At 49.0% G+C, this 24,095-nt stretch overlaps 1 protein-coding gene across 1 annotated transcript in view; it reads right to left on the bottom strand.

Moving 5' to 3' along the window:
• Positions 1-12,919: 12,919 nt before the first annotated feature.
• Positions 12,920-24,095, bottom strand: part of LOC144100551 (uncharacterized) — a 29,469-nt gene continuing 18,293 nt past the window's right edge. The window contains exon 6 of the mRNA XM_077633465.1: positions 12,920-13,182. Within this exon, the coding sequence (XP_077489591.1) occupies positions 13,004-13,182 (179 nt within the window). The 3' untranslated portion in view covers positions 12,920-13,003. The remainder of the gene's footprint in view (positions 13,183-24,095) is intronic.

Genomic DNA, 24,095 nt, shown 5'->3' with positions numbered 1-24,095 from the left:
TCTTTGCGAGAAATAAAAATATCACCCAGTGTTGTTGTTGCCTGATTGTCAGTGAGAATTCCGAAGGTTAAAACAGGAAATTGAAAATGTTTTTCTTTGAAGGTTATTCGTATAAGTTTCGGGGATCCCATTAAGCTAAACAATGAAGAAAGAGAAAAAAATTGAAACGTGGTTATAAAAATAAGCTTGTCTCCTTCACGGCAGTGGAAGAAAACAAGCCTCGCCGGAAAGGCGTAGCGCTTTCTAGGACATACTCGATTATTCATCAAATATTTTGGCTGCTGAAATGGTGGCATGGTGACCGCGGGCATGGCCACCATGCCCGCTTTCGCGGCTAAGGAAGATTACACCATCAGCCGATTTTAGGAAGGTGACATTAAACTGGATTTCTTTTGCCGCTTTTGGCTCGTTGCATGCCGCCACTTTCAGCTTATGCTTATTATTGATAGGCATGCGCTACGACACTCGCGCTGCTTTGCCATTTCATTGCCTACTCTTCGCAAGGTTTAGGAAGCATGTGTGGCACACGACGGACGAATGAACGGTGACAATGACAACTTCCAGCCCACTGTTAGACAGACAGAAAAATTGGCAGTGGCTTTGCTCGGCTATGCCAGGATATATGTAGCGAAACCTAAGGCGTAGCTTGGTTAGCCTTGGTTAATCTCGATTGCAAGTCCGGATTAGTCTGGTTGTCTGGCTAGTTGTTGTCACGTGGTTTGTCAAGCGGTTAGTCATGTGGTGCGGTGCGACCACGGTAGGAATGCGAGCACGGCTAAACTGCGAGTTCGTCGTCAATGTAGCTTTCGCTACCAAACTTTATTTTTGCAAGCGAGTTTTAGAGCATGCTGGGTACCTGGGCCACTGCGCGGTCCCGCACTGCATCAGGTTGGTCATGTCAGGACATGGAGTCGGTAACCCCAGTCACCGCAGCAACCGGCGTTGTCGTGTCTGGAGACGTAAGCAGGACCTCCCTGTCCAACCGGCTCGAGATGGCGTGCTGTCCCTGCGAGGTCACCAGGGAAGCAGAAAAAGTTGTGAAACAGTGTGGTATGAGGATCACCACATAGGGAGAATGCACCAGAGTGAGAGGATTGCAGACATAGGTTTCCCTTCTCCGGCTACCACTGCGAGCGCGCCTCAAGCGCGCTTGATGCCCGCCGAATGCTGATGTCGCTACACTTGTCTCTTTCCTGCTAGCGTTGTGCTAACCCAGCGAGTTAAGAAGCTCAGAGCCGATGCTGCTGCTCTATAAAAAAAACCACTTTCATTTCTTGTCGCGAACCCGCCGTGCCAGCCGTATCAATATAGAAATGTTTTCCTTCCATCATTCATTGGTTTCATACAGCGCTTCCATGGGTAGCTAAATAATTCACCAATGACGTAGATATTTCCTAGCGCATGCACTGAAAATATTGCTTTTAGTCCGCGTGCACTTATAGTGGCCATTCCGACCATTTGACGTTGTGTGTTTTGTAGCGAAAGCTACATTGGCCCGAACTCGCACTTTCGCCGCGCTCACATTTCCAACCTGGTTGCACTGCACCACGTGACAAACCACGTGACTGGTCACGCGACGAACCGCGTGACGAACCACGTAATAACAACTAGACTATCCGGGACTTGCAATCAAGATAAACCAAGGCTAACCAAGCTCTGACTTATCTCTCGCTACGTATTTCCTCGCAGAGCCGAGCTAAGCCACTGCCAATTTTTCTCTTTGTGTGCGTATCTGTCTGGAGCCGCTTTTATGGCATGCTCATCACTTGCCCACCGGGTGGTGGCAACCGTGTCAGAGAGCAGCCCTTTTATTCGAGGGAGCCTACTCGGGAAGAGCAACCTGCTTCTCACCTTAGTCCAAGCAACCGAAGTCAAATAGATGGCAACGCCCACCTTACCACCTGCCTTGTGCCATTGCGCCACTGAGTTGAGTTGAGTTGAGTGGTTGTAAACTACCGGTGGGATTAGGCTTGCAGTTGCTGCCGGCAATTGCTCCACCGTATTGACACTTAAATAGAAATCACAGAAACACTGTCCGCAAAACCCCAAATAGACACTCCTGAGGTCACCATGTGGAGGCCAAATCCGTGTCCTTCAGGTAAAGTGGAAGGCGAGAAGCATCCCTTCTACTCGACTGGCTCCCGCGCGGGAAAACTATGTTCTGAAGAGAACTGTGAGGACCTCCTGCCTTCTTGAGGGATCCGAATAACACAGCCCGTTCCGCGTTGTACAGAGCACAGCACAAGACGTAATGTTCTATGTCACCACACACACCACACGTTGAACACAATGGTGACAACGCTAGGCCAGTCTTAGACATCCACGCCGGCATACGAGCAGAATCCGTGCGAACGCGGTGCAGCAAAGTGGCTTGGTACCTTTTTAGACCCTTGGTCATACATGGCTGATGAGGAGAGCTCCACAAAGAACTGAAGCGGTACAACACCACATCTCTGAACATTTGCTTGACTTCATGAGGGACTCCATGTACTGGAATCCCGGAGAGAGCTGTGTGGGCGAGGTTGTCTGCTATCTCGTTGCCTAAGACACCTATGTGCGAGGGCACCCATTGAAAGCGTATAGAGAAGCATTTGCTATGTAGATTCTGCACCAAACGTAGGGATCTAAGACTCAAGGCATCAGTGGGGAACCCGTACTCTAACCATTGAAGGGCAGATTTTGGATCCGTAATAATGACAGTAGGTTGAGGCGTACAACACCGTAGCTTCTTTAGAGCTGCCTCAATGGCAACGCTTTCGGCCATTGTGGAGGACACGACTTTAGTAAAACGAGCAGACCAATCATACTTCAAAGACGGAATATGAAAAGCAGCTGCACTAGATCCTCTGACCTTGTCCACAGAGCCGTCTGTAAAAATTTGAAGATGACTGGCATATTCGGTCTCAAGATGTTCCAATACGAGCGAACGCATTGCCGCTAAAGAAGAATTCCGCTTAGCGCGAACGTGGGGAATTGTCAAGGAACAATCGAGGCTCGGAAAGGACCAAGGTGACTTCAACGTCTTAGGTCGATCTCGAAGGTCGAGACCCAGAGAACGAAGAGTATTTAAAGCCAAGTACGCCCGGGACTCAGATCACTTTCGAAGGCGCTGTATAAGCGCTCTCCCGGCAATAGTCTCTCTGAGGCGGCCAATTTTCAGCAAAAGTCTTTGTGAAGCGGCTAGCCGAAGAGGTTTCGATTGAGACTCATACAGTACTGCATTGTTTGGAGCAGCCTGCGGAACGCCGAGAGCCCTCCTTAGTCCCATTCTGTGCAAAACCTCAAGGCATTCCAGCTGCGATACTGAGGGGGAAATTAAAGGGAGCTGGTACATTATGCGACTTGTCACCAGGGCATCGTGAAGCCTGATCATTGAAGCAGGATGGTTTCCCCATTGCTCACTAGCAACTCTACGAAGCACATTGAGACGCGAAGATAGTGAAGCCACAATCGAGTCCACAGCTCGTCGCCACTGTAGACGTGAGTCAAAAGTGACGCCCAAATAACGTATGTGGTTAACCTGACGAAGGCAAGACTGATCAAGGTCTATGCTCAGCCGCGCATACCGTCGTCCCCTACCTGGAAACAGGACGAAGCCAGATTTTTCCACCGAGAGAGTCAACCCAACACCTTGAAGGTAACTTTTAACTGAAAGCACGGCCTGTCGCGCTAATAGAGCTAAGCGTTTGTGTTGATATCCGGTTAACCAAAGACAAATGTCGTCTGCATATATCGACATATGGACATGCCTACAATGTTTTTGCACTTTTGCGGGAAGACCAGCCATGACAACATTAAAGAGCGTTGGGGACAGGACACTACCCTGAGGTACCCCTCGCGATACCGCCCTTTCGGAGCTCATTGTACTGCCTAACCGCACTCTAAATTTACGATCACTGAGAAATGAGTGAATGAATCGCAGAAGATAGCCCTGTACGCCTATGACCTGCAGACTATTCAGTATTGAGCTCTGGAGGACGCTATCATAAGCCTTTGATACGTCTAGGAAAATAGCTAGTGTTGAAAGTCCAAAAGCACTCTGATGTTCAATGTGGCTTATCAAGTCCAGGACGTTATCTTGCGCGCTTAAACCTGTGCGGAATCCAGTCATGCATGCTGGTAGTGCCCTTCTATCCTCAAGCCACCAAGACAAACGCTTACTTGCTATCTTCTCCCCACACACGACGTCAGCGATACAGGACGATACGAGGACGCGTCTGTCATCTCTTTGCTGGCCTTTAGCAGTGGGACTTCACAAGCCACTTTCCATGGAGGGGGAACGTCACCAGACTCCCACACTCGATTGAGATAGGTTAGAAGCATCTTCCGGTGTTCCAGAGGCATGTTCTCTAACATTTGATTGGTAATGCCGTCAGGACCTGGTGCACAGCGACGCCGCAGGCTGCGGAGCGCTGTCTGTAGTTCTCGAAGTGTGAACGGGGCGTCCATAACAGACGGAGACGTAGCAGGCAGAGCGCAGGGATGAATGCCTGGTCTGGAATTTACAAATGCATCCGCAAATTCCTCTGCCAAGCACACGAGATGTTTGTGAGTGCGCAATGCAAGCGCCTCGAAAGGTTTACTCGGACGAGAGCCACCAGCATGACTGCCAACGACACGCCAAATTCTCGTTATCGGTGAGAAAACCGTCAAACTAGCGCAAAAGGATGCCCACTGGGACCTACAGAGCTTGTTCGCATGACGTCTAATGGCAGAGTTGAGCCTGTTGAAAGTTGTCTTCAAGGCTCTGTCGTCCTTCTTCCGCAACAGTTGCCGTTCCGCCCTTCTGCGCGCTGCGCAGAGGTTCCTGAGTTTTAAATCCGGAGTCGGAAAATGATCAGGTAGCTTGAGCGCCGTGGTAGCAGCCATCTTAGCATAAATCATTTTGTCTCTCACATCACCGGAAACACAGGCTAAGTGCTCCCTGTATTTGTCCCAATTAACAACATGGCAAATTTTAGGACCACGCAGATGGAAGTCGGCAGTAAACACAAATATAGGGTAGTGATCACTTCGCATTCGGTCAGCTCTAGTTGACCACTGCACACGGACGTCAGGTGAATGTAAGGTTAGGTCTATAGATGTGGGTGAGGTTGGAGGCCGAAAGAAAGTGGGACTTACGTCATTGGCCACGCACAGGTCCAAACTGTCGATGACTTCTACAAGTTGGCGTCCGCGAGGATCTTTGTTCCTGTCACCCCAGGCAGGGTGGTGGGCGTTGAAGTCACCGCAGATGATTCTGGGTGCTGGGCAGCGGTCACAAAGTTGCTTAAGTAACAAAGCCATATCGACCTTCTTCCGCGGGGAGACGTATACTGATGCAATAGACAGAGTTCGGAAGGCGAGCCGAATCCTCACAGCCACTACCTCAATACTGTCGGTGCAAAGATCGGTGACGTTCAAAGCCACATGAAGAATCTCCCTTCGTATGTAAAGGGCGGCACTTCCTGCGGGAAAAGACTTTATGCTGCAATTCTTGTGGGCGACGTATCCCGGCAAAGACCTCCCGCTTGGCAAGCCAGCCTCCGAGAGGGCCAGTACTGGAACACAGGTCTCTTTCAAGAACAATTTTAGTACTGCTAATCGACTTATAATCCCAGCACAATTCCATTGCATGATAAACGGCACTTTTCTAGGGTTTTTAGTTGCAACAAGTTGAAGAAAACTAGCCATCTAGGAGTTGAAGTTCTCTGCGAAGGCGGTGATCAAGGTCTCAAAGGAAAGCACTGCTCACCTGCCCACCGGGCGGTTTACTTGCAAAGGCGTAGCCGGTGGTAACCAGGTGAAAACCTGGGGCGGTAATTACGTGGTGCTGCCCCTAAGCACACCAAACTAAGCGGAATGAGCAGCAGGGGTTAGGATGAGAACTTGATTCGAATGAAGCCTGCACAGTAGCTGAACGGAAGAAGTTCGATGGTAATTAAGCTGTAACCTGGTACCACCCAGCAGGTCGTAGCTCTATCCGACCATTGACGTCATGATAGCAGACATATCGGCATTTGACCCGCTTATTTAAATCGACTAACATCTGGCTTTATTCTTAGTATGCACACCACTCTTCGAAATGATTCCCTCTCTAGCGCAGCGGTTACATTTGGCATCACACTTCATATTCCAGCAGAATTTCTCCAGCCCTCGCCGCCTTACCACTGCTGACGTACCCGACAACGCCAGTGTTATAGTTTCCTCAATGACCGCTTCTGCATCAGTAGTTCAAAGAGATTAGTCTCTTAACACCTGCGTCAACCTTTGCGTTCAGCGCTTCACGAAATCTTAACGAGGCACAACGGCTCCCCACGTGCTGGTGGCTTCCCTACGATGGTCAGTGAGAGATACTGAAGCTCACTCTTAAGTATACTTTCTTATTCATCCCAATGCCCGAAAACCCAGTTTGAATCATTAGTCTAAAGCAGGCGCACATGGACTGTGACATCATAGCCGTCACTTCCCGGCAGGAACATCCGTAACATACGTACATGCCGCGTATATTTCACACGGACGTGCAGTGTAAAACAGCTCGTCACCGTTTTGCGATCGAGCTATGTATTCAAGTGCAATAAATATTAACAAATCTATTTCTTCTATTTAAGAGGAGGAGACCGCCGTAAAACACTGCAATCAAGTCAGCGAGCCGTAGAGCAGCTGCAAACGTTCACCAGTATTTCACTGACAAGTGAAATCTCAGTGCCAGTACAAGTGTATTTAGGTGAACGCTCCGACTTGCAGCGCTGCGTCGTCTACAACGTCGATATCACTGCGGATCAAACTGCACTCCAGCGTGAGCTGTACTTTCCCACACACCGTGTCATTCAGGCCCGACGCATGGGAAAGGGGCGCACTTGCATAGTCACCTTGCAAGGCCCTCTGACACGACCAGCCCGTCTGTACTATTATGGCTGTATTTTACGGCTTCGGCCATATAACCCGAGTGCGGTATATTCTATAACTGCTTCCGTACTGGACATATGCGCGACTCCTGCCCCTTCACTGCTGCCGGTGAAAGTACATCTGAAGGGAAAGTGACTTACTGAGGCGGCCTTTGTAATTACGACGACCACGAGATAACATCTCCAAGCTGTCCGACAAAACAAAAGGCAACACAACAGGCTCGTCGTCGAAAGCATTGGCCAATACAAGACAGTATAACTTCATTGCAGACATCCAATCCGTTCGCAGCTCTCCAGTGGGATGACGACGAATGGCCGGAGCTATCTGAGCACACCTCGCATGATCCTTCAGCTCAGCAGTCTTCTAACGGTACTGTGCAAAAGAACGCCTCTGAAAACAGCCAGCAAAGCAGCACAGTTTGCCTGAACTACCGCAGGTCGATATGGCCGAAGTCGACAAACAAATCGCACGTCTTTTAGCGGAGGTCACCAAGCTCCGGCAACACCGTGAACTGCTCGCTCGACGTAGACGGGCAGCGGAATCAACCGCCGCATCTATCAGTGGCGCAGCAACATCACCTTCCTGCCGCCCACCAGTGTCATTTCCTGCCGCTCCCTCCCAGATTACCGCAATGCCACTGGAAAACTCTGCGACTTCTTTGCTCCAGTTTATGGTCTACCCGTTGTCCAACTTGACATCCGTGATTCTACAGCGCTTGGGCCTGTAACTAGAAATGGCAAGTTCCAGTCGTGCTGGTGTACTGCAGTGGAACTGCAGAGGCATTTTCAAGAAGGTGGGAGAGCTCGAGACTCGACTACAAATTCACAAGCTCCAGGTATGGGCCATGCTGCTACAGGAAACAAACGCCTTGCCATCAATTTCAGGCTCCAGTGCCTACATGTCTCCTTCAATGGTAGACCGTCGTGTAAAAACTGCTGCTCCACCGGGAAAGGTGGCGGTTTATGTGGACTCACGTTTTGCGCATGTACGCCTCGCTCTCGAAAACTGGTACAAGTCGTATCAAGAGGTAGTGGCAGTGCTGCGAAACTTAAGAAGGTAACCGTTGTGGTCGTTTTATTTTACGTTAGACCAGCCGGTGGTGTTTCCTCCCGTATTAATCTTGGCTGGTTAACAAGTGTCTGTCGGCAGTATCCCGGGTGTCCGATTTTATTCGGGGGTGACTTTAACGCCCCTCACCCGGATTGGGGGTACCCCACTTCAAACCCCTCGTGGCAGGCGTATGCGGGACGCCTACACGAATGCCCAATTTGTGCTGCTCAACCATCCTGGGAAAGCAACACGGCCAGTGCGCCAAACTCGCAGTGCTTCCTATGCTCCAGACTTGACGTGGTGGTCGGGTCCGGGTACTCCCTCCTGGCACATGGAGCCAGACTGCTGGGGTAGTGATCATCACCCTATCATCATCGGTCTTCATACCCCACATTTCCGATATTTACGCTAAAACTGTTCTGTGGTCAACTGGGACCGTTTTCGCTCCTGTATGGACAATCTCTCCTCAGATTCTTTACCAATCCTTGTTGAGCGCATACAAACAACGGTCAACCGTGGTACAACTACCACTTGGACTGATGTTGGTCGACCGGCACCAGACCTCGGCTTTCTTAACTGGTGGGCGGCGCTCCGTCAAGCCGAGGTGGCTGCTACGCGAGACACTCATTTGTCGCAGGCACGTACGCGATTGCACTATCTTACAGCTAAGGCACGCAAAATATGAACGCGACCTCTCTCGGCGGCAGTGGCATACGTGGTGCGAACAATTTTCTGCAAAATCCTTCAGTGACTCTCTCTGGCGAACATTCCGTACTATGGAACGTGGTCGCCGTTCCACTGACGCAGCGGCAACCGCATTCTTCGCGGCTAACTTGTCGCCAGATGATTTCGCCAAAGGAGCAGCGCGAAAGTTTTTCCCCAAATACGATTCTGTGATTTCTTCATCCGCTAGTTTAAATATGGCAGGCATCCCGGCGCATGTATATCAAATGCCGTCTGATGCCGACGTAGATGAAATTGCGTGCCGATTCTCTATGCCTGAGTTGCTGGCTGCAATAGATGATACGAAACAGAAAACAGCGCCTGGCCCGGATAATATTCAGTACGAGGAGTACAAGAACCTGAGTAGCGCTGCACTCCCTTAACTACTTGACCCCATAATCAAAGTATGGTTCAATGGCGTAGTGCCTGAGACCTGTAAATCCACTGTCGTGATTCCTATCCCGAAACCAGGAAAGCCTCCGACGGACCTTGCCAACTTGCGACCTATCTCCATAACTCCTATGCTGCGCAAGCTGGCGGAGAAAATGCTAGCCCCACGATTGTCATGGTGGCTAGAGCAGCACGGTTTTTATCACCCCGCAGAAATTGGCTTTCGTCCATATATCGGTACAGGGGACGGGTTGGCTGTCTTAGCATCTGCAGTTTTGTCATCTACCCGCAGCCGTAATGTGCGTACTGTTTTAGCAATGGACGTTGAAAAGGCATATGACAACATCAGTCATGCAGCAATTCTGAACTCCATTGACATGCGTAGTTTTGCGTAGTTTTGTCCAATAATTTTTGGAAGGCAGAAAATTTGCAATACGCCTCAGCGGCGAAGCGGTCGGATCATTTGTTCCTCTATGCGGCGTGCCCGAGGGACCAGTATTGTCGCCGACGTTATTTAATATTGCTTTCATCACGCTGGCCTGGCGCTTACATAAAATCCGTGACATAAAATTTTTCAGTACGCTGACAACATCATGGTGTGGAGTACTCACCAAGATCTCCGTACTCAGGAGGCTGCCCTTCAATCTGCCTTGAATGTTACCTGTAATTACGCATCATCCGTCGGACTTCAGCTATCCGTGCATAAAACAACATACACGTCAATCGCCAACCGATGGGGATACCGTAAACTCACTGCAAGTCCAATCCGTCTTTTTTCTATCAGGCACCCCACTACAGGAAAGTCCGAGTGTAAAAATCCTTGGCTTAATGCTTCACAAATCAGGATCAGCGACTGCATGGCTTTCTCAGGCAAAAAGTCAAGCTATTCAGTCTTTGGGTTTGATTAGAAGAATTGAACCTAAAACTGGTGGCGCAGGCTCTTTCGTTGCACGGCAATTGGTGAGGGCAGTTCTGCAGCCACGTATTGTTTATCAAGCCCAGTTTCAACATCTTACGAGAGCCCAATGGGATCGCCTTGAAGCCGTGAACCGAGAGGCTATGAATACCATTACGTGCCTTGCACGCATCACACCGGTCATAGCTTTGCAAGAGAATTCGCAGGTCAATACCATTGATGAGCTGGTTCAGCAGCGCCGTGAAGCGCGCAACCTTAAGGCCAGTGTATCGCACTCCACGCATGCATTTAGGACTTATGGAACGTCACACTCCATTCTTCAACCGCCAACGCCAGTTCTTCCCCCATGGAAGTTTGTACAGCTCAGCGCCAACCGATGATCGCCGGCCAACATCTGCTTATTCGGCCTCGTTGCTTCGCCAGAAATTTGAGGAACAAGATGCTTGCCTGCCTGAAGGATTCATTGTTGTCTACGTAGACGCAAGCATACAAGACTGCAAAGCAACAACAGATATCTACTGACCGTGCAGACCTGCCCTGAATAAAACCTCTTGGTTTCAGCTTACGGAACCCCCTTCGTCCTTTTGTACTGAGCTCGTTGCAGTTCAAGAAGCACTCTTCTCTGTGGCCAACATAACTATGCTCCCTGCGACCCGTGTTGTCATCCGCACTGACGCCCTTCAAGTCGTCCGGTTGCTACGACGTGTTCGCCGCTGTCCAACGATATGTCAGGACAACCACCGGCTCGCGGCACGCATCCCGCAGCCAGTACGTCTTGAGTGGGTCCCACGGGATCTGCTGACCTATCAAAGCCAGGCAGATTTAGTGACCCGCCTTGCCAATACAAACTCCTCATCGCCTCAGCTCCTTCATTTGGACAATTTTACCCTCCTTTCATCAAGAAAGGAACTCCTCCGGCGCCGCACACGTGCTCTCATCCCTCTGTGTGCGTTAACCCTCCCCCGTGGTCTTACCCGTGCATAGGAGGTTGCGCTTAGGAGGATCCGGGTCGGGGTTGCCCTCACACCAGCCATCACTCGGAAGTGGCCTCAGTACCGAGAATTGTTTCCCCGGCCAGGGTGTCCGATATGTAAACACGAGGACAGTGAGGCTGACATCCATCACTTAATGTGGAACTGCCCAGCATCAAGCCTACAAGGGTCCGGCACCTGATGGTAGCAGGTCTTTAACCAAGCAACCCTGCTTCATACATTGCCTGGACGCAGAGGCCTTACCATCGTTCTCTACTGGACTTCATCAAATCAGCTAACCTTTTTCCATTCATTTAATTTCTGTTACATTATTCGTCACACCTTCACCCATCATTCATGCCCTGGGGCAATAAATTTCGCTTTAAAAAAGTCAGCGAGACGGGCAGCTTCTCCTCTTTTGTCAGCAAAGGAAGTTCAACGTACAAAGATTTTCATATCTGGAAATATTTCAGAGACATTGCGAACTAAGACGAAGTGAACTAGGTTTTTTGGAGGTGCGCGTGTTCAGTGCTTGGGTACCCTATGCTCTGTGCGGACTCTGTGCTCGCGGTCTGTGCACTGGGGCCGGGTCGTCCTTGCACCGTCGTCGCCTTGGGCCACGTAACATCTTTGGTGGAGGTGTGGATTTTACGCTCAGCACACCACGGATCTTTGGAGTTGTCGTCCCGACTGGTCAACGTTCATTGCTCAAGCGGCGTTTATAATGTTAAAGGCAAGTTTAAGTTGCAGAAAGTGTTCTCAATAATGTTTGCTTCGGATGTCTTTTGCTGAAAAAAAAAACTTCGATTTAAAATGCTTAGCCGGTGTGAGAAAACAGCACTTCTAAAAAGGCCTTTCGTTATCAAAGAAGAGCTGTTTTGAGGTACGTATAAAATCAAAATTAAGGATAGAGACATCCAGCAATGTAACATGCTCCCCTTGTAGAATCTACCGCGTTGCTAAAACATAAGAATTCATGGCAATTCCAAGATCTCGCACATCCTTCGTGTTAGTAGTAGCCAGAAAGCTCAAGATATGTAACTGCGCAATAAAAAGCACCCTGGCTGCTTTGTCCAAAAAAGAGCCATATTTTGGCCTTTCAATGGCATTTAGAATCATCCTTGTGCAGGCGGTCATGAATCTCGTCGTCTTGACTTTGTTGTGCCAGCAGGTGATAGTCGCGTAATTTCTTGTCTATTGGATAATACTCCAACCAGAGAGTATGAAATTTATACTTAACTGAAACCTGCTTTCAGAGAATTCTTTGGTGGATGATGTTTCTATATGTGCCCGACAGCGTGGAGAAGGCTAAAGCGTATACGAGGAATATCAGTAAGGTTTCAGGCCCCGAAGCGGCGCATGGTCGCGAGAGACGCCGCAGGGGAGTGCGCTTAAATAATTCTGTCCACCTGATGTTCTTTAACGTGCACTGACACCACACGAACCGCCGTGTTATAGTTTTGCCGCAATGCAAATGTGGTCGCTGTGAACGGGACTCGACCTCACTTAGCACGTACATTTTCTACAATAACGGCAGCGCACTCCGTGAACGTCAAGCACACGCATCGTTTTGCTCTGCAGCCCGCTACACAGTTTTTACAAATTCATGATGGTGGACAGTTTTGTGCTATCATTTCTGCTCTCAGAGAGACTTCAGCGTGCATCCGAGTAACCACAAAATGCTGCGGCCGCGATTTTTTTTATTTAATAAATCGCTTTCTCCTCGTATTCGTGTCAAGCTGACATAAAACTGGCGCCATATGCCGGAATGGTTAGAGGTGGTTTATTGAGTTATATTTTTTTAACGCGGAAGTTTGTCGGAAAAAAAAGCTAAGAGTAATTAAATCAAATTTTTCGCTGATATTTTAGATAAGTTAATTTAAATCGTACGAAAGACAAATGAAAGCGCTATAAGCGGGATAGTATCGTGTTGTGTCCGTGGGCTGTAGTACTACGGCTTTTCAGACACAATAAAATAGAATTGTTTCAAAGCAAGGCATCATTTTATTTCGGCCAGAACTTTGTTAATGTTAGGCATGTGCTTTGAACCAATGAGCAAAATGTTTTAAAAACAACCATCGGCTTTATTCATGATCTTTTTTTTTGGTGGGTGGCAGATTGTTGGATTGTAACGGTACACAGAGGTTTCATACCCTTTGCATGTTTCGTTGAATGCATTAATGCAATCCGAGTGTTCGTTGCTGCGGTTCTTTTTTTTTATCCAAAGGGCACATCCTTGGCTACCTGAAAACAAACAAAATGTCGAATTCGCACAAAGCGCAGATGTTGTTTTTCCATTACTTCTCCCCCGAAGTTTGGTCTCAACAGTTGCACAAATTACTGCATGCACACAATATATGAACAAAATGGCTTAGTGGTGATGGTTGTCCAAAAGCCAGGCCCTGCGTTCATGGGTGTTTCGCATTCTTTGCATTCGGTGTATCAAGCATACGCGGTTCTGTTCTGTGCGGTATCAATACACCGCATAGTGTTTATTTTTTTATGTGCCTGGGCGTTTGTGGTGTATTAATCCAGCGCAAAACTCTCGACAAATTGTAAGTACACTATAGGGGCCTTTCCCCTGCCGACATCTCGCGTCAGTTTCGTTCTTTGTATTTCCACATGTGCATGGTCTGAAAGCAATGTTTGCCCTAAGCGGCAAAGAGCAGAATGTATTTCGCCTTCCCTGGCCATTCCAAAGTTCCTTGGCGACTTGCGATTCCAAGCCCTTTTAAGTGCTCATTTAGACTTTCCATGCAAGTTGCCGCAGCGGAAGCTGGGCTTGATTTGTTGGTATCGTACGTCAACATCTTGGAACATATATCTTTTTTAGCATCCTTAATGGAGTAATCAGTGCTGTCAACGTTTTCATGAATCACCAGCCGCGCTTGGTATTATAATCCTGGAAGCGGATTTTGGGGCCGTTGCGACATGAGCGAAAGAGAGAAAGCGGAGAGAAAGAAGGAAAAGCAGAAGGCGAGCAGCACTGGCGTGAATAAGTACGAGAAGGAGAACACAGGTGGAGAGGAGAAGTAGAGGAGGCGTTCAGTCATATGTCCCCCAGAGGGAGCACTCGCGTCGGTGTTCACCCTGAGTTCTGGTCTAGCGCATGCGATCCAGAGTCACTGTCCTTTGAGTAGCTGTGCTTGAGATGCGAGACAACATGCCTTACTTTATTCACTCGAAAATCAAAATCTTATTCCTACCGCAGATATGCCACACTTTATAAACTCTTTCTTCTTCCGCAAAGTAAAATTCTTGGCATTTATTTTATATCTGGCAAAATTAGAGTGCCTAGTGCGTATATTTCCTTGTAATGTTTTTATGAGCTTTATATTATTTTTACGTCTACTTTATCGCAGTTCCATTGAGCAGCTTCCCTCCTACTCATGTACGCAACCCTCTTGCACAGTGAAATTTAAATCTAAGCGAAAATCTATGGGCACTGATGCAAGGAAGAACTTATTAGGAGAGCATGTCGCAACCGCGGGGCTGGTCCGTGCACCGCGGCTCAAAAATCAGACAGCTGCAAGCCCCGCCGCAGCTGGCCATTAAGAGGACAGAAGACTTCCTGCGGCGTTACTCGTCTCATCGGCCCGTTTGGGTGCAGCAAAGAATACTGCCCAGTGGGCCGTCTCACAGGCCTGTTTTGGCGTCTGATGGACGACCGATACTGTGAGGAGTGCTACACGACGGCAAACATGCTGCTGGTTGTATTCTGCTTCGGTGAACCCCATTTTAAAATCTTTATTGATTTTACGCGCATACATGTACGTACTTCTATTGCTTTGGCAGTTCAACAAAAAGTAGAAATTTGCTTTCTAACTTTTCTAACGCACTGCGTGATGAATACAACTGGTTTCTCGCATTCTTACGCGAGTTCATTAGTAGCATCCGCGAACATCTACATTAAGTTTCTCGCAATTTTAGCTCACTATGGCTACATAATAGCTTGAACATCGAACGGTGTTTTATATTATGGCCGTCATTGCAGATATATGCATGCAAACGTCCAAGTGTTAGCACAATTCAAAAGTTATGAGGACAGAAAAAAAATTCAGAAAACATTTTGGAGTGTAGAATGAGCTGTTCAAAAGGCAATAATAGGAGGTACGTTGAGAGAGCAAAGTGGATAAGAGAACAAATGCGAGATGGTGTATGTCTGTTGAAATCATGAAGAAAAAATGAACATGGACAATGTCTGGCTTCAGCATCATCATTAGCCTGACCAGCACCGCTACTCCGCAAGCGACTCTCATAATTCTCTCAACTCAGCCCTCTTTTGTGTCATCTGAGGGCATTTTATCCTTGTAAACTACCTAATCTCGTCCGGCACACTAACTTTTCTCAGCCTCTGGAGTGTTTGCCTTTTGATTTTAACCCAGTCTATTACACGTTTAGAAAATTGATAATATTTCCTTGCATTACGTGCCCTGCGCACGCCCATTCCTTTTTGATTTAGATTACTATGTGAAAAACTCTTTTTCCTTGATCCAATTCGTTCCCTTCCTGTTCATAACTGTATATCTATCCTTTTCCATTCCACAGCTCGCTAAGCTGTCCTCAGTATAAGCTGCACCATATTTCGTTAGCTGCAAAATTTTTGGCTCATATGTGCGTGTAGGTAATCTTCAGCTGTTATAGACTGCGTTGATAAACACAGGCTATTTGTAGTTTATTCAAGGCTGTAAGCCATTCTTTATTGAATTTCTTGTGTTTTGCTGTGTGGAACTGTAACGTGTGCTGTTATTAAAAATGACTGCGCAGAGAAGTACTGGTTTATCGCTTGGTCGTGTGATAAATGTTATTCATGGGCGATGGTTGTAGCAATAAAAAGTGTCCCTTTGAAGCTAAATGAATCAGCTGGGAGTCAGCGCATGTTTTTAGTATTCCTTCTCATCGGTCACGCCATTTTTCGCTCTTTCTAACTGTTCAAGGAAAAAGCAGCTTTGTATATTACAGCGGATTAGCTAGGCAGGACGTATTCAAAGAAGCATCCAAAGATTGCGCTAGCCGCGCAAGGTGACCATGCGCATTTTCCTGTACGGCTCAACTAATTGTTGCAATCACATTGTCACGGATGCTTTGCCCAGATAGCCTTTTTTGCACAGTAATTGATTTCAGGTAACAGATGACAGAAAAACATTATCTGAAATACCAGAAACTTTACATATTACGAAAATAATCAATCAATTGATTAAAAAATTACGCAACCGTGTAATTAATTACAAGTAATCAATTACATACAACTCTGTTCATTGCTGCCGCAGAGAGGACCCATGAGTTCGCGGTGCCGAAGAAGTGGCTAGGTGGTGGCTTTAAAAGGGCCGTGCCGGTCGCGCCGTTGTAGCACAAGCTGGTCACCGCCGCCGAGAGGACCCCATTATTCGATCAGCCGAAGCAAACAGAGCAGCGCTCAAATTTATGGGGACCCACTGTTCGTCTTTGATTCTCTAGGTAATTGATCATGCTTTGAACTTCGTCCCCTGAGTTACTGATCAAGGTAATTTCATGGCGAGCTATAGATTAAAATAAAGTATTTACTAGAGACTCTTATGTCCAACTGTTCCCGGTCCAGGTCTCTGAATACCCCCTGTAAATAAACAGGAATAACTATAGAGAAACTACGTCTTCCTACTAATATACTTCTTAATTGTGATTTTATTACTGTCTCCATGGAACAGAATGCTGGGTGCGCAGCCGGTCTAGACATCTATCATTTTTGCATGTGGCTCTTTTACACCCGCGTTTTGCAATATTTGCCTAAATGCGTAGGTTTCCACTCAGTCGAATCCTATCTCGTATTCTAAGAAAGCTGTATTCGAGATGTTTCAGAAAATCCTGCCACTGATGTTTAAGCAAAGGTGTTGCGAAGTAAAGAAAGGCTTTTTGCTACGTACTAACACCAAAGTTGGGGACTGTTAAAAAAGTTGCGTGTCATGTCAACTAAATTTTGAAAATGTAAGGTGTGGTTTATTCGGAGACGATTCTTAAAGGGAGCAGGGCCAACAGCAGTCTGAGGTCAGCTAGTCCAGCCAGGAGCGTGCACCAGGCGATGGCCATGCGGCTCGCGCATATGCTCGTCATCTTCTTTACAATGGCCCTCGAACAGAAGAGGAGCCATCCTGGCGACTTAAGGGGCGGACAAGATAGCGGGGTCTTAGTATCGCTTGAGGTGCCGTATATGGACAGTCTTGCGGCCGCGGTGTCTGAGGTCGGGTGACGATGTGCGGGGCTCAAAGATGTATTTTTTTGGAGATGTTTGCTTCAAAAAGCGATAGGGCTTTTGATATTTACCGAGCAGTTTCCGGGAGAGGCCCGGAGCAAGGGAATGTATCCACAGCCCGACAAGAGAGCCGGGCGAGAAATGCAGGGGAGGGTGATCATCCTGGCGGGTTTTTTGAAGGGTTTGGGTAGCTGCCGTGAGCGACCGGGCGATCTGGCGGCGGTTTTCGACGCGCCTGGCGGCTTCGGAAACGGTGGTGCACTCAGATGTGTCAGGGTGGTAGGGGAGCACAGTATCAATAGGAACGGAGAGATGGCGGCCATAAAGAAGCAAAAAAGGAGGAAATCCTGTCGTAGACTGCGTAGCAGTATTATACGCGAACGTAATATACGGGAGAATGAGGTCCCAGGTCGTGTGGTTTGAACCGACGTACATAGCCAGCATGTACCCCAGAGTGCGGTTAAAGCGTTCAGTGAGGCCGTTGGTCTGCAGGTGGTAAGCGGTGAAAGTCCAATAGATGACGTTGCACTCACGCAGCATAGCTTTGATGACATCAGATAAGACACGGCTTCTGTCGCTGAAGAGTTCTCGAGGGGCACATTGACGAAGGATGAACCGACGCAGAAGAAAGGATGCCACATCCAGTGCCGTGGCAGCAGAGAGCGCGGCGATTTCAGCATACCTCGTGAGGTGATCGACGGCAAGAATGAAGCTTCGTTTGCCAGAAGCAGGGTACGGGAGGGGCCCATATAAATCAATGCCAACGTGATCTGAAGGCGAGGCGGACAAGATAGCGGCTGCAACTCGCCAGAAATTCGGGTAGTGGATGTCTTGCGGCGTTGGCAGTCGAGGCACGAGCGTACGTTGTTCAGAATAAAATTGTATATGGCACGCCAGTAGTAGCGGAGGCGGAGGCCCGTGTAAGTCTTGAAAAGGCCCGCGTGACCGCATTGTAAGTCAGTGTGAAAACATGAGCAGATATAGGACCGGAGGTGGCGAGGAATGACGAGGAGCCATTGTCTTCCATCGGAATGATAACTACGGCGATAAAGCAAGTTACCCCTGATGTCAAAATGGGAAGCTTGGCGGCGCAGCGCGCGGGATGGTGTAACCGCCGATGGGTCGGAGAGGAAGTCGAGAAGAGCAGAATCCAGGGATCCTTGGGCTGTTCAGAAGGCAGGTCACTGACGGTGGGAGACAGCGTAGGGGCTCCGATTTCGCAGAGGCTGGTAAGTTCGGCGGGGAGCGAGAAAAGGCGTCGGCGTCCTGATGCTTGCGGCCCGACCGGCAGATGACGCAATGTTATATTCTTGAAGACGCAGCACCTATCGCGCCAGGCGGCCGGAAGGAACTTTCAGTGAAAACAGCCGACAAAGGGCGTGATGATCCGTAACGACTTCGAGAGGATGGCCGCACATGTAAGGGCGAAACTTACCTAAGGCCCACACAATGGCAAGGCATTTTTTTCAGTAACAGAGTATTGACACAGCCTTGGTGAATGTGCGGCTCGCATAGACAATGAAATATTCATCGAATCCATATTTGCGCAAGGCGAGCACTGCACCGAGACCAATAGCACTGGACTCCGTGTGAACTTCAGTCGGGGCCGCCGGGTCGAAATGGCGCAAGATGGGTGGGTCTGTGAGGAGATGACGCAAGGTGTTGTAGGCGCCGTGGCAGGCGGGTGACCAAGTTGAAAAATCGACATTGGTGCCGAGCAGCTCAGCCAAAGGGGCAGTAATTGAGGCAAAGTTGCGAATGAAACACCTGAAATAATAGAAGAGCCCTAGGAAGCTGCGAAGTTCCATAGTGGTGGAAGGTTTGAAATATTCAGTCACGGCACGAAGTTTCGCGGGGTCGGAGTGTACACCGCCTTTCGACACAACGTGACCTAAAATTGTTAGTTATGGCAGCAAAGGTGCAAATTTTTTAAAGTTCAGCTGCAGGCCTGCATTTGTGAGGCATGTGAAGACGTGCTCGAGGCGACACAGATGTGTTTGAAAGTCGGGTGAAAATATAACGATATCGTTCAAGTAGCACAGGCACGTCTTCCACTTGAGGGAACGCTTGAAAGTAGCAGGAACGATACAGAGGCCGAATGGCATGACGATAAACTCGTAGAGGCCGTTAGGGCTCACACACGCGGTTTTGGCACGATCTGCAGCTGCCACTGGGGCCTGCCAATAACCAGAGCGCAAATCAAGAGAAGATAAGAGTTCCGCGCATTTTAGGCAGTCCAGAGCGTCATCAATACGGGGCAGCGGGTATACGGCTTCGCGTGCGATCTTATAAATGCGCCGGTAATCGACGCAAAATTGAACGGACCCATCCTTCTCCTTGACGAGGACAACCGGGGAGGCCCAGGGGCTGGTGGAAGGCTGAATAATGCCGCTCGAAGCATGGTGTCTACCTGTTATTCAATAACTCGTCGTTCAGTGGCGGAAACACGATATGGGCGCTGTCGCAGAGGGGCATGGGCGCGTTGGTGGCAATCGAAGGAGGAGCGAAAGTCCTCAAGAAGCTTAAGAAGCTGGGTTCGCTGAGTTGGAGGAATAATGGGGTCAATAGATTGAAGGAATAGGTCGGTCAACAACGGGGCGGGTGCTGGAGTAGGTAAGCTGAGGGCGTCCATGGCACCCGGCGGTGATTCTGCGGCAGCGTCGGGATGGTTGAAAACAGAATCAAAGCGCTGCACGGTGCCGACGCATTCCCCGCGGCGCAAAGCGAAGGGGCTTGGAAACGGGTTGAAGACCCTTAGTGCGGTGAGGCCGGGGGAGAAAGTGAGCAGGGCATAAGGCAGCGGTTGACAATGGCGGCGTAAAAAAGTACGACACTGGCATTGCGAACACAAGCAGAGGAAAGATACACAATCACGGAAGAGCCCGCAGGAATATCGGTACTGTCGGCAGCAAAAGCTTAGGCAGAACCAGACGCACCACAAATTTCAGTCTCTGGCACGGCATTCGGCAAAAGAGCGCTACTTGAGCCCGAGCAAGTTGATGACCGCGTCGTGGAGCGATAGGAAGTCCCAGCCGAAGATGATCGAATGCGAACATGACGGCAGAACGATGAACTCAACGAAATAGAAAATGTCTTCTATGACTACTCGAGCCGTACACGCTGCTAACAGCTGGACGAGGTGCGCACTTGCATTTGGTAACGACAGGCCACAAAGGGACGCCTTCACTTTCCTCAAACAGCGGCAAAGCGCTGCATCCATGACGGAAACCACAGCACCGGCGTCGACAAGCGCTATCACAAATACGCCCTCTAGAAAAATTTAAATTAGAGGCAGACAAACGAGGCCTTTCAAATTTCAACGACTGCGCATATCTTGCGTCAGGAACTGCAGCCCCTTGTTTTCTTCTGGAGTGGTCGAGGGACGCAGTCGCATCGGAGAGATGGAGCACCGACGTGGAGAAGGCGAACGACGTTCAGAAAAGGCGGTGCGCCCAGGAGACAGAGAACGGCTTAGGGGCAGCTCAGAAGGAGGTCAGTACTGACGCTGGGACCAGTAACCGGAAACTTCAGGAGATGTTTGTAATACGCTCAAGCGTCGATGGCAAAGGCGCGCCACATAACCTGGCTAGCCGCAGAAGTAGCAAATTGGGCGATTGTAAGGCGTGCGCCAAGAGTTTCCCAGTTGAGCAGGCGGTCGATTATTATCAGGCGTGCCAGAGGACGTTCGCAGATGAGCAGGCGGCGGAACAAAAGCAGCGGGCTCTCGAACGGGACGAGGAGGCGGAGCATAGGCAGGTGGATAAGGTCGGGCAACAACGTCCGCATATGTCAGCGGGGCCGCGAGAGGTGTGGGCTGAGGGGCTTGCGGGAGAACCTCAGCCGACCTGTTCTTGAATGATGTGCCGCACGTTCGGACTTGTGTGTGGTGATGGCTTTTGATGGCGCAAAATAAGCGAAAGCTGCCGAGCAACTTTTTCACGGTTGAAGCTCTTGATGTGCGGCAGGAGCGATGTCTGGTCTCTTGCATCGTTCAGGCCATCAAGCGAGTCGACGTTCGTGGTGTGTTCGCGTTTCAGAGCCCTCTGCTTGCGTAGTTCGTCGAAGCTCGGACATAAGATGACGACTTCCGCGACTGTCCGCAGGTGTCGCGCCAACATCTGAAAGGCGGCGTCATCAACGCCCTTGTGAATATGCCTGATCTTGTTGGCAGCGGACATCTCTGCGTTCACCCTCTTGCATAGATTGACGAGATCTTTGATGTAAGTCTTGAAGTTCTTTCCCACCTGCCGCGACCGCGCACGCAAGCGCTGGTCGGCCCGCAGTTTTCTGACAGCCGGACGGCCGAATACCTTGGCTTGAAAACGGACCATGATGTAATATCCGTCTTGTGGTTCCGATACCACAGATTTGCCACGGCCGTCAGATAGGCAATCACATTGTTCAATTTGGTTTCAGCTTCCCACTTGTTGAATGCGCTCACCCGCTCATACGATGTGAGCCAGTCCTCAACATCATGGTCGTCCGTGCCGCTGAAATTAGCGGGGTCTCGCTGGCGGAGAGGCCCAGCACAGATGATGGCGGCACGGCTCACTTGTATGGCTTGGTTGTGGCATCCGAAGGCATCGCGGTAGGGGGTAGCGTTCGGCTGCGGAGTTCCGGGGCGAGAGGATGTTACCCGCCACCTCCACCAAATGTAACGTTGGGTTTATTCGGAGAACCTTCTTAACGGGAGCAGGGCCAACAGCAGTCCGAAGTCAGCTAGTCCAGGCAGGAGCATGCACTAGGCGATGGCCATGCGGCTCGCGCGTATGCTCGTCGTCTTCCTTACAAAAGTTAATTTTGTACGCATTACAGGTAGGCACCTGATCGCTATTAAACATCTGCAGCCGGCTGCTGGGAAGAGTCAAACAGTCTCTTTGAATTTTGAAAACCCGATTAACCTCGCCGCTGTGGTTCAACAAATATCGCAAGTAATGCACTGAGAGATTTCCAAAAAATATCGCCCCTGCGTTGCACACATGCCCCGCAAGAGTGTCTGCGAAGCCTGCGCTGCAGTCCTCACCGCTCCTCGTCACTGCGCTGCTCCTGCGCGGGCGCTGCATTGACTACCTCAAAGAAGGCCAAAGCACGAATCCTAACTCCGTTTACAACGAATAGAATTGGCAGAGAATCAAAGCTATTAAATAATTGAAAGAAAATTGCGTTAGCCGGGAATGCAAAATTTCAGGAAAGCTCTTCACGCCTGGCTGCTGGCATGTCACGCTGCTAGCCACCCTCCCTGATCTTCTCTTGGCAGCCACCTTGGAGATGGCGTTTCGCTTTGATACATGGACAACCGGTTACGCCGACTACGACTACGACGCGGAAGCCAGGAACAGGCACCTGAGAGCTCCGATCTAAAGGTCAAGGTCACCGACATTATAAATTAGATAACGGGTAGAGTCAAGCATGCTTCTAAGAATAGAGCCAACCAAAAAGCGGACAAGAGTAAACTATGCACAGACAAAGGTAAGGTGTTTGGGGGTATGAGACTAGGGAGATGGATAAGACCATTAAAGTAGCCGAAGTGTTTGGCATTTATATTTGTGGTAGCCAGAACGCTAATGATGCTCAGGATGCTAATGAGAGAGAACGTATTGCCCTGCAATTGGACATCCCACAGACACGGGAAGATGTGAGGAAGCGTTAGGGGAAATGAAAAGGAGGAAAACACCTGGTGAGGATAAGGTTGCAGCATATGTGTTAAAAGACGGTGGGGGGAGGGGGAGATTATGATAGAAAAATAGTCCTGCCTAAATACTAAATGCTTCATGACCTCGAGCGTACCGGAATGTGGAAAGAATGCTTTATTTTCGGTCTCCTTAGGAAATTTGGCGTCAAGGACTTAAAAATTTGAATACCGTTCGTATGACTGTCCCTTGCCAACAATGTTTTTAGTAAGCTAATCCCTAACAGAATCTGGACAAACCATAGACTTAAATCAAGCAAATTACCAGGAAGGGTTGCGTTAACCATTTAACCGCCATCCTACAGCTGTACTCGTCATCGGAGATTGTACTAATATCGTCAATGGTGAGTCACATTCGTCTTCCTCTATTTTGCACTGCCTCCACTGCTAGATACGAGTTACGGACGGCAGTTGCGTTGATTGCATTTTTCAACTTGTTAGGGTGCTCGGCTATTGATCCGGAGTTCATCGGTTCGAATCCATCCCCGGCGGCTGCATTTCGATGGAGGCGATACGCTAAGGTGCCCGTGTGCTGTGCGATGTCAGTGCACGTTAAAGATCCCTAGGTAGTCAAAAGTATTCCGGAGCCCTCCACTACGACACTTCTTCCTTCCTTTCTTCTTTCACTCTCTCCTTTATCCCTTCTCTTACAGCGTGGTTCAGGTGTCCGCTGATATGTGAGACAGATACTGCGCCGTTTCTTTTCCCCAAAAATTAATTTTTCCATTTTTTCATTTTCAACACTAAATGGCAATAGCGTTCGGTGGAAAAACGCGCTTCTTTCCTTTAGCGCGCGTTTTAAACCTGAACATTCATTTCATAATGGCTTCACACATGAAGAATGCTGGTGGCGATGGCGTCCCGAGAAAGAGAGTTGCTTGGTGCAGTTCTGACAGCACCGCTGCTGACACCCTAGAATTTTTTTCTGGAAGTGACTCTGTGTGCGAGTGTGACACGGCTTAAGATGAGAACAGGCGTGACGCCGACGATGACAACGAAGGCATGAGCGGTAGTGCACGTTAAATATTAATCATGAAACATTGCGTTAAAGAGAAGCGACATCTATGAATTGTGCAGATTGTTACAGCGCTCGGATCAAATAAATGCAGCGAATTTTAGTACGTTCTACCCCATTACTATGGCACGAAGGGAGGGGAAACCCACGCTGAAGAGCAGCTTTTTTTGATCAGTTCTTGTGGAAATTGTTACCGGAAACTTTTGAAGTAATATATTTTCAGAACT

Source organism: Amblyomma americanum, chromosome 8 (genome assembly GCF_052857255.1).
Source record: "Amblyomma americanum isolate KBUSLIRL-KWMA chromosome 8, ASM5285725v1, whole genome shotgun sequence".
Lineage (NCBI taxonomy): Eukaryota > Metazoa > Arthropoda > Arachnida > Ixodida > Ixodidae > Amblyomma > Amblyomma americanum.
The sequence above is the reverse complement of the archived record's forward strand: the minus strand, read 5'-3'. Positions and strand labels throughout refer to the sequence as shown.